The sequence below is a fragment of the Euprymna scolopes genome, chromosome 19, assembly GCF_053919585.1.
Source record: "Euprymna scolopes isolate OS-2025 chromosome 19, ASM5391958v1, whole genome shotgun sequence".
NCBI lineage: Eukaryota > Metazoa > Mollusca > Cephalopoda > Sepiida > Sepiolidae > Euprymna > Euprymna scolopes.
In genome coordinates this window covers 86,304,008-86,319,266 of record NC_136500.1, presented here as the reverse complement: position 1 = coordinate 86,319,266, position 15,259 = coordinate 86,304,008, and the positions used below count along the sequence as shown (strand labels likewise).

The 15,259-nt window shown below is 32.3% G+C and overlaps 1 protein-coding gene across 1 annotated transcript in view; it reads left to right on the top strand.

Moving 5' to 3' along the window:
* Positions 1–3,106: 3,106 nt before the first annotated feature.
* The window catches only part of LOC145239817 (mitochondrial carrier homolog 2-like), a 60,855-nt gene continuing 48,702 nt past the window's right edge, over positions 3,107–15,259 (top strand). The window contains exon 1 of the mRNA XM_080103347.1: positions 3,107–3,264. Within this exon, the coding sequence (XP_079959473.1) occupies positions 3,184–3,264 (81 nt within the window). The 5' untranslated portion in view covers positions 3,107–3,183. The remainder of the gene's footprint in view (positions 3,265–15,259) is intronic.

The following is a 15,259-nucleotide window of genomic DNA, read 5'->3' as shown; positions in this document are numbered from 1 at the left end:
TGAGTGGCTTCCAGGCTTTGATAAGTGGTGTCCTCCATATAAAAGAAAAAAAAAATGGAACACTTATTCCCCATTACATGAACACTCTAACCTTTTGTCAGATAAATCTAAAAATTCAGTACACAAAAGTAAGACGCTGGAAGTGGACTCGGGTTAGCTAAATATGAAACGGAAGTCACTAAGCATGAAACGAAATGCGGAACCATACAGAAGCACTTCTTGTTTTATCATGAAACAAAAAAATAATAAACTTATTTTTTTACATTTTTATAAATATTTTTTTTTAATATTTAAAATATATACAGATGGAAATATTTTATTTCAAAAAAGTAATTTAAACTTTCATAGTTTATATTTCTATAAATAATTTTCTAAATATTTAAAATATTTTCATATGGAAAAAATTAAAATTTACACAAATGTGATCACATAATTTTGTCATAAATAAGATATCATAAATTGAATTACGAAACCAAAAGTTATTATTTTTTTTATTGTTACATGATAACACAAGATGTGTTAAAACTAAAATAATTTTTTAAATAAATTATTTCCATATGGTTTTGTATTTCGTTTCATGTTTAGTGATTTCCGTTCTGTTCCATATTTCAGCTTAAACCGAGTCCACTTCCGATGTCTTAACTTTGTGTACTGAATTTTTTTATTTAACCTTTGTCTTCATCCATACGTATGAACTTATTCAATTACTAACACTTCCGGTTCTGGATATGACCTTAAACTATATCCGATGGTGAGGTCCCAGCTTGCGGGCTTTGGGGAGTGTGGAGCCACCTCTTAATGTCCATGGCTCCCAGGTCCACTCTGACTCAGAGTGGCAGTACCTGTTAGGGTCCCAACTATGGGTTAAATAAAAACTGACTTGAAAAAAAACCCAAATATATCCTATTAAAATATTTTTCTTCAAAACCACTGGATTTGGCATTAAATAACCTGAAAAGGGTTGATATGCCGTAAAACAAAAACAAGCAACCAACCAACTAACTACTAACACTTCCATTTTATTTCCTTTTATTTAAACCACAATGAAGATGGCCCCATAAAATTGTTTAAATGTAAAAATTGTTGCATACGGGGAGCACTGTATTTTAACTCTGCTTGCAATGTCTCTTTGTTTGTCAGGAATCCACTGTGTGTGCGCACAACCAGTGATAACTTTGGCGTTGTCCAGCTCAATATGCAACAGAATGAGACTAGGCATCTTATTTTACACAAAACAAAGTCGGCATAGAATAGATATGTAAATCGAGTGTGAGAAATGGTCTGGCTGTGCCCAGCTTTACCCGACGGGTAAGCGGAAGAAGGAGAAACGCATGTTCGGTTAAAATAAATATGTGGCAGTGAGATACCTTTTTCTTAAGTGGTGTTGAAACAATTATAACGATAACAAAAAACTTTTTTTCAAATATTTTACCCATATTTTTATTTATTCATTTACTTTATTTGTTTGTCCATTTGCAACAGCAGCAACATTACACCAGCAATTCCACTGCAGTTCTTGTTCAGCCAATGCTTACAAGTACCACAAAAAAATGAACTGCACCCAACCTCCTTTTCCACACACTATTTAAATTTAATATTTAAATTAATAAAAAATTTAATATTGGTATTTCAAATAATCTATGTATTAATAGGATAGCGTGTGTGTTATTTATTTTGTGTGTCACGCTTACATCTGAGTGACTGTCGTTTAATTGTTATGGACTTCCATTTCTTATGATAAATAATTTTTTTTTTTTTTTTTCAAATCATAACTTTATCATATATAAAAATTGTTAGAACATTAACTCTATAATAATATATACGAAATCTGCAAGAATTAAAATATCATATTAAGCATACTTTACGACCGGGCTACCCCAGGCGTCTCTTTTGCAGTTTTAACAAAAGAGCTACAATAATATCAGAGCGTCTCCATTTACGCTGAATATCTACAGAATTTCAACATTAATATATTACATATGAATGAGTCCACTGTGGAATTTCCACAGGTCTCGCCTTACAAAATACTCAATATATATTTTGTGGCAGTTAAAGTTTCTATGATTTTCTATTTTTCAAATTTGGCTTTGTGGCCCCTGAAAATATTTCATCACTTCCAAAGGGGTCACATGGCTCCTGCTGAGAAACCCTGGTGCAAATTAAACTATAAAGAACAGCATTTCTCAGTTCTTTTCCTTTTTACATGCTCTTTAGGTGACGAAAATAGAAGAAACTCTGTTTTGATTACAATAACAACATGCGCTATGATATAATTTAACTTCATAATAAATTTAATATTTTAAATTTTAATTTTAAATAATATTTAATAATTACAAAATACATATTTTTATTAAAAAGAAAAAAAGGATAGATTTGGAGATTAATACCGTCAGCTACCCCCCCCTCACACACACACGCACAAAAAAAAAAAAAATAAAAATAGATTTCACGTATCTTTGTAGGCGATTACGTGTGAACAACTTTGAAAATATTGGCCGAAAGAAGACCCCCTCCCTCCGCACAAAAATTTTGAATTTTATAAATTTAACATAAAATGATTCTCCATTTCCGGGCCATTCTAATTTTTTAGGGCTATTAACCAAATTTGTTTTACCACTAACCCTAAGTTCGACTAGCAAAGTCATAAAACAAAAGCAATCGCCTAAAAAAATAGTCCCTCCCAAAAACCTCACAGAATTTATCTCCCATAGCAAAAAAAAAAAAAAAAATAAAATAAAATAAAATAAACTATTGTTAACTGCCCTAAAATGCTAGGATGATTAAGAAATGAGAGATCATTTTGTGTTAAATCTATATGCCAAACTGATCCCCCAATCTAATTTCTAAAAAATAATTGCGTTATATTTTTTTATTTTATCTTTTTTTTTTTTTTTTTTCCGCCAGATTTTGTAGTGTTTACATGCCTAAAAATAAAATATCGTTTTTGGAAGAGAGTGTCATAATACAACAATACTAAAAACACAGATACGTTTTGTGACTCTTGAATTTTCTGTTGCACTCCGTTTTTCAAATCTAACTTTATGAACTCCTGAAATCCCCCCCCCTCGTAAATGAGTCATACGGCCCCAGTTGAGAAACGAAATTATTTTGAGTTTGTTTAAAATTGATACTAGAGTTATCGTTCTTTGTTGCAATTCGTCTAAAATAAAATCCACCTTTACAATGTCGAAAGCTGAACACGGTTTCAGTGCTTTCTTGACCACTGCCTTTTATCCAGTGTCTTATGCCAAGTTCTTGATACAGGTATTATATTATCGTTCTTTTTTTATTTCCTAATTATTGATTTAAACATCCATTTATTATTAGACATTTATGGGGGCCAATCCATCAAATCGCAACTGACTACCACCACCGTCTCTACTTTTTACCTTTAAACTCTCAAAATACATACCTTCCTTTTTCAAAAAAAGGCCAGATAAAAAAATGTTATTATCTTTTTATATTGTTATATTTTTTCACAGCATAACACTGTTTTAATTATTTAATAATTAATATCCGTGTATTTTTAAAAAAGTCATTTCGTCTTTATTTAAAATATAGTTGTATAGTAAGTAATGTCGTTCTAAAATGAAATAAATTAATAACTATATAATTATTACGTTAACTATATAAATAACCTTCAAAGATATATATCTGCTTAAATTAGTTTTAAAAGATTTTATTTTTAAAACTAGCAAAAAAAAAAAAAAAAAAAAAAAAGTCGTTGCTCAGGATTGAATGAGGAACCCTTGTATCTTTCTGCGTCCAAATTACCCCCCTTCTTTTTTCTTAACATTTAATAGTGTTCAATTTTGGAGGTAGGACCCAAGGATGTTTGTTTTCTACTCAGTATCGACTTTAGTAATTCAAGAGACATTAATTGAAAACGATTTCGTCTAATTTATAATTTTAAAGACCAACCAACCTCCGCCGCCCCATAGCGGAACACCTTGCGCTTCGAAATCAATGAGAACAACTTCCTTGTTAACATTTTTATTTTTTAAGTTCTATAATTTTTACATTTTTAAAAAGTTCTATAATTTTCAAGATTTAAAAACCCACTAGCTTTATCTGGATGTCAAGTGCGAACGCACACCTCACAATAATGTAACTTTAAGAATATAATATATCACTAAAATAGGTTTTTTAGATACCTCCAACGCGCGCCACAGATTTACCCCCCCCCCATATGTAACACGATGTAACTGTAATTTAATTTAATATTATCATCCTAACTCCTTTTACCTTTTAAAAGTAGAAGCTTCAAATAAACTGCTGATATTTTAAAAAAAAAATTTACAGCATACAAAAAGAATCAAAATTCTACACTAAAATCGTGTTTACATTATCGACGCCTTTAAACAACGTTCATATGTAGTGAAGACGTTCGTGTTTAAAAAATCTAGCAAAAATCAACTAATGGTCAAATTGTCATGACATTTTCGATACTTATTCATTTTTAATTTAACTTGCGTATTAAAAGTAGTTTTCATTAAATATATGAAGGGAAATATTTTTTTAGATGTTCTACTCCCCCCCCATCATATTTCATGTTACGAAAACTAAACAAAATAAATTCAGGTCCGTAAAAATTGCAACGTTTTATAAAGCTGAAGTGTTCAAATAATTAAAATGTATATAATTTTTGGATTTGTCCGAATAGTCTTGAAACAATTCTAACTAACGATGAAATACACTATTTGTTGCTATCAACCCATTCTTTGAAGTCTTAGTTTTTGTTAAAACAATATAATATATATAAGCCATTATAAAATTTACTTGAAGTTGTAAACAAAATATGGACATGAAATCCATATCATTATGTTTTTAAAAAATTTACGTTTTTTTTTTTCTTTCTCAATATTAACTTAATATATTAACTAGCCTTGGTACTCGGTGTTGCCAGGGGTTTTGGAGGTGTGTGTTGTTGAGCAAAAAAAAAAAAAAAGTGGTAGTAGGAAGGCAGGCTCGAACCCATACTGCGAAAGAGGAAAAAAAATGTGAAAAAAAAAAAAAGTGACGCGTTAGCTGTTGTGTCCATCGCCAAACCGGAAGTGACATAGGTTTAAATTAAGGCTAGACAATCGAAAAGAGGGGATGACTTTTGAAAATATTGGTGAAAAAAGCGACCCCTCCCTGTAAACAAGTGCCAAGTTGAGGGTAAAGGAGTTAATGTTTTTGATATTTGTCATCCGAATGGTTGAACTTCAAAACAATACTAATCTTGTGAAAATTTCTCACCTGTCGAAAATTTTAGGCAGACATACTAACATACATACACACATACACTAACAGACAGGTGAGATTTATATAATAGAAGATAATTAGTTAAATTATACCAAAAAACTGAATTCTAAAAAATATTTAAATAGAATAAAATTCCAATATTCCATGATATGAAGTTTTAAAAATAGATTTTTGAGTAAGATTTTCCAATTTAAAAAAATATTTTCATAAAAAATGACTATTGGCAATTATAAAATAGCAAATTCAACTACAACTTGAAATTATTTTAATTATTAAATGATTATTTTTGCGGGGGTGGGGGGGTCAATTTGATTTTTAGCACCTATTTTCAAAAATTGTATGGATGCCTCTAATTAATAAAATTAACATAAACAATAGCAAAAAAAACGCTGCTTTCCTGATTCAATTAGTGTCTAGTGGCTTCTGTAAAAAGTATGCACAATTATAGGTGGATGTAAAATGCTGATGTGGCTGATAATGCGTAAAATGTTGGTGAATTTTACACAAAAATTTGGACATCCCTAAGGTTCTTATTTAGAATTCAACCTAAGTAAAAAAAAAAAAATAAATAAATAAATAAATATGGAAAAATCTTAATGATTTACATCCTTGTCATGGAATGGAAATGTCATCTTCTAAAAATTGCATAAATTGATCAAGTAGTTTTATTTTTATAAGGAAAGTCATTTTTAATTGATTAATGGGAAACCACTAGTATTACAAGGCTGATTTCGCAAATTTGAATTATTGTGGACTTATCTGCCCTTATTTTATTTGTTTTTCAAGATGGCGACGCAAAACAATCATCCCTTTTTGCTTACTTATAAAATTTGATTTTCTTTAAAAGAAAACACATCAGAGATGCCCCATGGACCGATATCTTCTCTCTTCCTGCTGAACAGTGTGCCAACTGAATGGTGCAAAGCAGGAATTGAAGCACATTTTTCCACACGGAAGTATTACAGCAAGCCCCACTCACCCCCATGGTTCATTACAGATTATGCAGCTGTTATTGCACAAAGACAGCATGCATTCCGCCAGTTTGTACGTCATAAGTCAAATACAAATAGGCAAAATTCGTAGATGCTAGAAATCGTAAGAGGGAAATAGCGACAGCCAAAAGAAAGCATGCTGAAATAATTAGGGAACGCATAGAATCGCAAAAGATAGGAACTCGTGATTTCTGGAAAATCTATAATAGTGTAGTGAATAAAGGACAATCAGTAAGTTTTCCACTATCCAACAACCAGAAGGTTGCATACACAACAATTTGCCACCAACTCCACCTTAGAGTCAACAAACAACTCCCTCCCAAATTTCCCTATGCAGATTAAAGCCACACTAGATGATGTAAAAATCACCCTTTCTCATGTCCGCGATATCATAAAAAAAACTTAGACACCTCCAAGGCGTATGGGCCTGATCTCATTCCTCCTATACTAATTAAGAAATGCTCAGCTGAGCTAGCCCCCATATTTTCCAAGCTCTACAATAAATGCCTTGCTGAATCTTGCTTCTCTAATACCTGCATGATGGCCTTTGTGGTACCAGTGTACAAGAATTCTGGTGAAAGGATTGACCCTCTCGATTATCTTCCTATCAGTCTCCTCCTCCTCTTCGGCCCTGTCGGTGGGGCATTAGAATATGCCGACTGCCCCCCTGCAGAGGGTAAAAGTCCCTCAATGGGGGTCCTGGATATGACCTTAAACTATATCCAGTGGTGAGGGCCCCAGCTTGTGGGCTTTGGGGAGTGTGGAGCCACCCTTTAATTACTATTGCTCCCAGGTCCACTCTGACCCGGAGTGGTAGTACCTGTTAGGGTCCCAACTATGGGTTAAATAGAAACCGACGTGAAAACAACGAATATATTCTATTAAAAAAATTTTTCTTCAAAATCTTTGGATTCAGCATTAAATAACCCGAAAAGGGTTGATATGCCGTAAAACAAAAACAACCAACCAACCTCCTCCTCTTTGCTAAAATCTTTGAGACCATAACTAATCAAGCACTAGTCCACCACCTTACAAAAGCAAAACTTCTCTCTGACAAACACTGTGGATTTAGGCAATATCGTTCTACTGCAGATATTTTAACAGTCATCTCTGAACGCATATACTATGTACTGGATGAGGCAGGTGAAGCAAGGGCTATAGCCCTTGATATATTCAAGGCCTTTGACAAAGTCTGGCATAAAGGGCTGCTAATGAAAATTAAATTGTACGGTATAACTGGATGTATACTAAATATAATTAGATCCTTCTTGGACAATAGAAGCATAGAGGTTGTCATTGATGGACGTACATCCAAGCAGCATAATTAATATTAACACGGGAGTACCTCAGGGGTCGATCCTTGGACCATTATTATTCCTGATATTCATAAACAACCTCCCTGATAATATTGTGTCCAAGATGGGTATATTTGCTGATGATACAATGCTCTATAATATGCATGAAGGAAGAACGAATGTACATAAATCTAAGACAATGGCAGAATCGTTAGAAAATTGCCTTCAGACTGTAGTGGAATGGGTCCGCAAATAGATAACATTTAACGCTACTAAATTGCAGGGCAGAAAAATACCTAGATAAATATTTTAGTTTTTTTTTTTTTTTTTTTTTCTTCACTTATTTTACAGAGTTTCTGTCTTTTTTTTTTTTTTTTAAATTCCTTTTTCATTTTGTCCTTTGTTAATCCATTTTGTGTTTAAAGGCATCCCCTCCCTCCTTGTCTGTGGAAATAGCCAAGATGCCCATGATACGATCAATCTCATTAAAATTTGATTTTCCTCTGGAAAAAGAAAATACTTGATTAAATTAAGCGTTTTATTTTTTTATTTCTATTTTTTTTTTAATGAGAACTTTATTCCATAACTGGTATGTGCAATGTAGTTCTTTTTCGATATCATTTTTTAACGTCTTTCATAAACTGCACAAGAACCACCAAAAACATGAAGTCGGAGCAAGTTTCATTGTACACGTGAAGTGCCAAAATAAAAACTCGACTGGAAAAATATAGACTTCATGTTTATAATAGACAAGTTGAAACTATGTTAAGGGCACATAATTATAAGTTCATAATTTTTTATTCAAGGACAATTACCTTCCTCCTAAAGAGTGAATCCAAAAACAATGAAAAGCATTATTTTACCATTTTATTTTGCAAAGTTTTCAACTAAGTTTTGGTGAATGTTTTTTATTTGTTTATTTTTTGTTTTTCTTAAAAGAAAATAGCTTAAACAGAAGTTAGTAATTTTCTCATCATGTGCTCTTACCATTGTTTCAACTTGTTTATAAAGATGACGTCTATATTTTTTACAGTCAGATATTCATTTCAGCATTTGACATGTACAATGAAACTTGCTGTAACTTACTGTTCTTAGTGTTATTTATTTTACGAAAACAGGCAAAAGTAAGAGCAAAGTTAATACCAAAACTTATATTGTTCAAAACAATTTATGTGATTAAAATGGGATTTAACCAAAATTCTTGTAAAATTTAAAGCAATACTTTAAATGTATTCAACGACAAAATATAGTTAATTAATAAAATGTTAATTTTCAAAACCAATATGCAAATATCGGGAAGCTTCAAAAAAATTCTTTATTAAAAAAAAAAAAAAATGAATAAATAATACTAGCTAGTTTTAGTAAGCATCATTTTATTGTGATTTTTATAAAACACTAACAGCATTAATTTTGTTTCTGCGTTACTACTTATTAAGGCCAAAAGCCACTTGATGATAAGGGATAATTTGATGGATAGATTGTCAGTTGAATAATGACGAATATTATGAGAGGACTGAATATGGGTGGGATAAGGTAGGGTTGCAGAGCGAGATTTTTGGAGGAGTCATGATCGGGCGCTTCAAAATATTAGGAGTCTTTTTCCAATATAGGAAGATTTTAAAACTAAGAAGTCAGTCAGAATTTGAGGAATTCTTTGAGTTGAAGTTGGACATTATTTTGACTCCTCAACCTTGTTTTTTCAAGACTATGTATGACACATATTTGCTGATATCTGATTTGAAGTGACTGTGTTGTTGTCTACAGGGAAACAGTTCTGTGGCAATGTGTTCCACAGATCGGAAAGTTCTTGGAAAGAAACTCTGTTCATGGAAATTTTGCCTGATGTTAGGCATGCAGAGGAAGAATGGAAAGTTCTTTTCAATTGTGGTAGCTAGATGAGGTCTTGTTGTGAATGTTGTAAGAAGGAAGCAGAGATTGGAACTTTGTCAAGCACCTGACTAGCATTTGTCATTCACTTGAGTGACAAAGATTGAAAAACATTCTTAGCAAGTTGGATTCTTTGGACTACTGTTCTCATCTTGAGTGTTATTTTCACGTTTCAGCCAATGTCAAGCTCAGGAATCTGTGTGGAATTTCGAATGGAACGCATTATTTAATCCACGGTCCTAAGTAATTTGCAATTGTCTTCTTAGTATTGCCTGCATTGAGGATTGAACCTTCTACTTCCAGAAGACTATCACTTAGAACTGAATTTTACTCAGCATTTTATTCGGAAAATTTTAGTATGAATTTGGGGAGGCTTAATAGAATTGGTACTCTTGTTTTTGGATGTATAATCTTACTAGTTATTACTAATAGATTATAAATTTTTATGACCTCTTACGGATCAAGTAAATATTAGATACCCGTAGCAGAAGACAAAGATTGTCGAACATTTCAAGTGGCACCGGTTGTTCGACCTTGACATTGCCGTTGGTTGTTTGTAAACACGTTAAGATTTAAAGAAAAAATATATATTTACAAAACATTTTCTTTAATATTAAATATTTATAAAGCTTTTAAGGATTAAAAGAAAAAACTTTTTTCTATTTACACAAAACTTTTTGTGTAAGTAACAAAACGAACATAAATTTAATAAAATTTATTAAAATAAATGGGTATCTTTCTGAGTGCGTTTTTTTTTTTTTTTTTTTTTTTTAATATATATTTACAGAACTTTAATAAAACTAATAATAAAAATAAAAAGAATGACCTATATTAATTACAAAACATTAGAAACTGAAAGTTTCAGACGCTAAACTTGTACTTAATTTGTCTTTATGGAGAAGTAAGCAAATAGCAAGTTTTTTTTTTTTTTTTTTTTTTTTTAAATGAAAATTATAAAAAGGTTTATCTTGTGATACTTCATCTTTATAAAAATAAAAGTTATAAAAGATATGTGAATAAAATATATTTTTTAAAGTCTTGATTGTTTATACTTGTGATTTTATTATGCATAAAAATTGCCTTAGTCTAGAAGGATTTCTCCTTCACTGACCACCTACATACATCACACTTTAAATAAATATTGAATTGTATTAAAAACGCACAAAGAAAGATTTAAAAAAAAAAACAAAAAAAAAAACACTGTACATAAAAATTAATCTTGGTCGCAAAAATCCGAACAAGTCAGTTATTTTATATTTGTTCCTGCCATTAAAAATTTGGTTATAATAATTTTATTTAATTTTTTTTTTTTAATTATGTCTTTCTTAATTGACATCGTCCGAAATTCTCAGTTATAACATCGGTTTATTTATTTATTTGGTATTATTTTACGACCAGCCTCAGCATAGTATAAACAACGCCAACCAACCCATGTTAAGAACGGCTTTTGAGGTTGGAGGTGTTTATTCCGAAAGCTGTTCTTAACATAGGGAGGTTGGAGTGTTTATAATATGCTTGGGCACGTCGTAAAAATTTACCATTTATTTATATTATTATTATTAATAATAATAATAATAATAATAATAATAAGTTTTATTAAAGTTCTGTAAATATATAAAAAGAACGTACTCAGAAAGACACCCATTTATTTATATATATTTTGTTTAAATACGTTCGTTTTATTACTTACATTAAAAAGTTTTGCGTAAATAGAAAAAAGTTTTTTTTTTTTAATCCTTAAAAGTTTTGTAAATATTTAATATTAAAGAAAATGTTTTGTAAATATATATTTTTTTCTTTTAAATCTTTAAAAGTTTTGTGAATATATTTTTAAAAAAATCTTGCTTGTGAACATTTGAACATGTTTGTTATTTGACGTGTTTACGAACAACCAACGGCAATGTCAAGGTCGAACAGCCCGTACCACTTGAAATGTTTGACAATCTTTGTCTTCTGCTACGGGGTATCTATTCTTTACTTGATCCCATCTTACGATATGCGTGTGTGATATAACCTTATCTATTTATAATTAATAGTTCCCATATTTTATTGAATAAAGTGTTTCAGTCACAATTCCATGCAGATTTCCAAGACCGACAGAAAGAATGCATTATTTAATCCACAGTCCGACAAGATACACCTGCAACCTCTCTCCCATAGGAGGGACGTTGCGAGCCTGTCTTTGTTTTATAATTCCTTCCATGGCAAGTGCTTGTCTGAGCTCCAATCTCTGGTCCCTCCTCGCCAATCTTTCATGAGGATCACCCGTCTAGTTGAAACCACTGTCAAAAATTTTCCCCACTCTTTATCTGTGCCAAAACCAAAGCGTAGATTCCATGAACAAAGCTTCTTTCTTAGAAGTGCACACCTGTGGAACTCTGTTCCGTCTGCCTGTTTCCCACCTGACTACAACCTGGATGTCTCAAGTCCAACATAAACAAATTCCTGATGAACTGCCCCCTTAAGACATTTTATCAAATCTCAACACTAACGTACTGTACACGCAATAACATTATCCCCGAGTGGCTTCCAGCCCTTGATAAGTAGTGACCACCTTGTAAAAAAAAAAAAAAAAAAAAAAAAAAAAAAAAAGGGTTGGAGATTGTGAAAATATCTCTCAAGATGAGAACAGTAGTCCAAATGATTCAAATAATACAAGTTATCAATCCTCGTCTAAAAAAACTCCAAAACATAGATCCGTGTGTTCTTTATAGAAAATTGTGTTGCCAAAGAAAAGTTTCAGTGTTATCGTTAAGAAGCATTTAATTTTTTATATTTAAATAATGTTGTAAATGAAGAAAGAATAGCCAATTGCAGCGATTACTAGCTGATATTTCAATTGTTATTGATAGGGGCATCCTAAGTGGGTGATATGTTGTCTTGCCTTCTTATATATAATCGTGTCTACGTCTTCTTGCTCTCTAACGTGTGTATGTGTTTGTTTTAATATGGCCTCTATGTGATCATCTCTTCAAGCTCGTCTGTGTGCATCTGTTCCCATTTCATTACATACAAGTCTTATATATACGGTTTGTATACATTTGTACAGTCTGATGTGTATACATGTTGTAGAGATCCTTTAAGAACCCTTAAGTTGTGTATCTACCTTAGTAGTTCTTAACTGTTTGTGTGTGTGTGTATATATATACGCGTTAAGAGTTCACCATGCCTTTTTTGTCTTCTGGGATGCAATTCTTCCCATCACTGGTCGATGATTTGTAAAGAAGCGTTCAAGATGAAAACACGGCACTGATTTTCTGGCAAGGATCTCTTTATTTGTCTTCGAGTGAACCGGGGGACCCTTTGCATTGCTTACTTAAGCTTTCTTACGTTTTCATCCGTGCATCTTTTCTGACCCTCCTGGTCTCGAAACTAACTTTATCTCCATTCAGTTACAACTGACTACCAACATTCCTCCAAATTCGATTGTCTACTCCAAAAATCCCCATGTGAATTTCTATTTATATCAGGGTATATGTATGGGGGTGGTGTACCCCCCCCCACCACCACCACCACCCTGTTAACTGGTTTGCACCCAAAGTGCACCAACCCACTTTGTACATGCTCTGTCAATAGAAGTCACTGATTTTGATATGTGTCACCGGAAACCCCTAGACCTTTCTGCACCTACTCGACACAAGTAAGTTGGGTTCAAATCAGTACTGCATTAACCACATTACTGACACACAACATGGGGAGTTGTGCAATAAGATGCTTGTTCACTTTACATTTAAATTTTTGCATGTTGGTATAGTCAGGGAAGCCTAGTATGGAGGAAATTCCATAGGCAAGTTGTTTGAGGAAAATAGCTATTGCAGTAGAAAGCTTTCCAGCATCTGGGAACCTCTATAGTGAAGAGGTGTGATTTTGCTGTTTGTTGGAGATATTTACGCTGAAGGGGTGGGATACAAGTGTATTATGTTGGTCAGAACACATTCTATTTAAAAACTTGTAAAACCATAGGGATATAATATTGCATCTTTCGGAAGGAGGCTGAACCTTGATAGACAATGTAGAGCAGGAATCGGCAACTCATTCGAACTTGCAGGCTGAATCATGTTATAATTACAGGTTGCAAGCTGGACGAAGGTCATTAATGAAAAAATAAGGAAAATTATATATGCAGACCTTCTGTCAACTTCAATGTTTAAAACCATAATTAAAACAAACATTGAGTAATAAGGAAACAAAAGAAAATCTGAAATTAAAAAAAAAAAAAAAACTAATAATAATTAGGTTTCCTAAAAGTACGGCAAAATACTTCAAAGTGAAAAAAATCAACCAAACTGAAATGGATGAAATTATGACGTGTATGTTTGAAAGTGTTATTGAAAATTGTACAGCAAACAAACCACACGCACGCAAACAAAAACGAAACGCTTATACACATACATACGAGTACAAAATGTTGCAAACATAGACATTTACGTTTTATGTTTATTTGAAATAGAGATAGTTGGGTTTTGATCACATTTTTGCTGTCATAGTCTTCAAATTTGGTTGGGTGGATCAGACAAAGATGACAGCAGGCTTTTTGTTAAATATGAAAACCTTGTCCTATGTTAAAAATAGTCATTGGTAATCAGGCTTGCGGACTGGTCAAAATGTCTTTGTGGGCTGGATCTGGCCTGTAGGTTGCACACCCTTGATGTAGAACCTCATATTTGGCTTCTTCAAACTACTGTTCTTGTCTTGTGTGTTATTTTCACATCTTGGTCGATGTAACCTCCGACCTTCTTTATGTGTATCTTGTCGAACTCGAAAATTTGCACAGAATTTCGAATGGTACTCTTTATTTACTTCATGGGGGTAGCATGCTCTCGTTTTATCAGCCATGACGGGATAGAGGTCCTAAGTAATTTTGCAATTGTATTTTTTGGTTGGACAACCTTCAGGAAAATATCACTTTACAATTGAATTTTCGTCCACTCTCTATCTGTACCTAAATCTAAACACAGATTCCATGAACAAAGCTTCTTTCCCAGAACTGCCCTCGGTGGAACACTGTTCCACTGGCCTGCTTCCCAGTTGAATACAACATAGTAGCCTTCAAATCCAATGTAAACAAGTTCTTGTTGAACTGTCCCTATAAATAATCAAATTCTACCTAATTTACACCTTTAATGATTACTGCACTATCACTTTACATCTATTAACCCTTTTCGTCGAGTGAGCTTTGGGTCTTGATAAGTGTTGATTCCCAAATAAAAAAACAAGACATTTTGAGTAAAAAATGAAAGTGAAATGATTCGTTGGGTTTGTACAGTAAATAAAATAATTTTGGTTGTAATTATTGTTTAATCGACCTCATAACAACTCAAACAATTCAAATATTAAAACTTGTTTGTATTCAGTATTCAATCTGCTGTACAAAAAATGACTCAACAGTCAACACCAAGAAACCTGTCACATTCAATGGTTTCATCGACATGTCAAAGTGTCTGTCACCAATTTTTATTTGTTCGCCTCACTTCATATATATATATAAAGATGTTTTCTCTGTGAATAAAAGTTGTTTAAGTGCAAATTCAAAACGTAAGTTTAGTAAGCCAATTCAACGCAAATTTTGAAAAAAATAAACAAAACATACATTTGTTTATAAATAAAACTTTTCAACGTAATAGCGTCCTCATCAGAATAGACATTTTTTTCACCCCATTTTTTTTTTTTTTTTTAACCCTCATAAAAGTAATTCTGTGAAATGAACTAGATTCAAATGTGGCACACTGAGGTTGTCAATCTTTGATGCCCCTGATGATACTGATAATTTTTTGATTAATTAGTCCTGGGATGCGTGAATTTGATTTCCTGGGAAATTAATTTCAATTCCTCAAATAA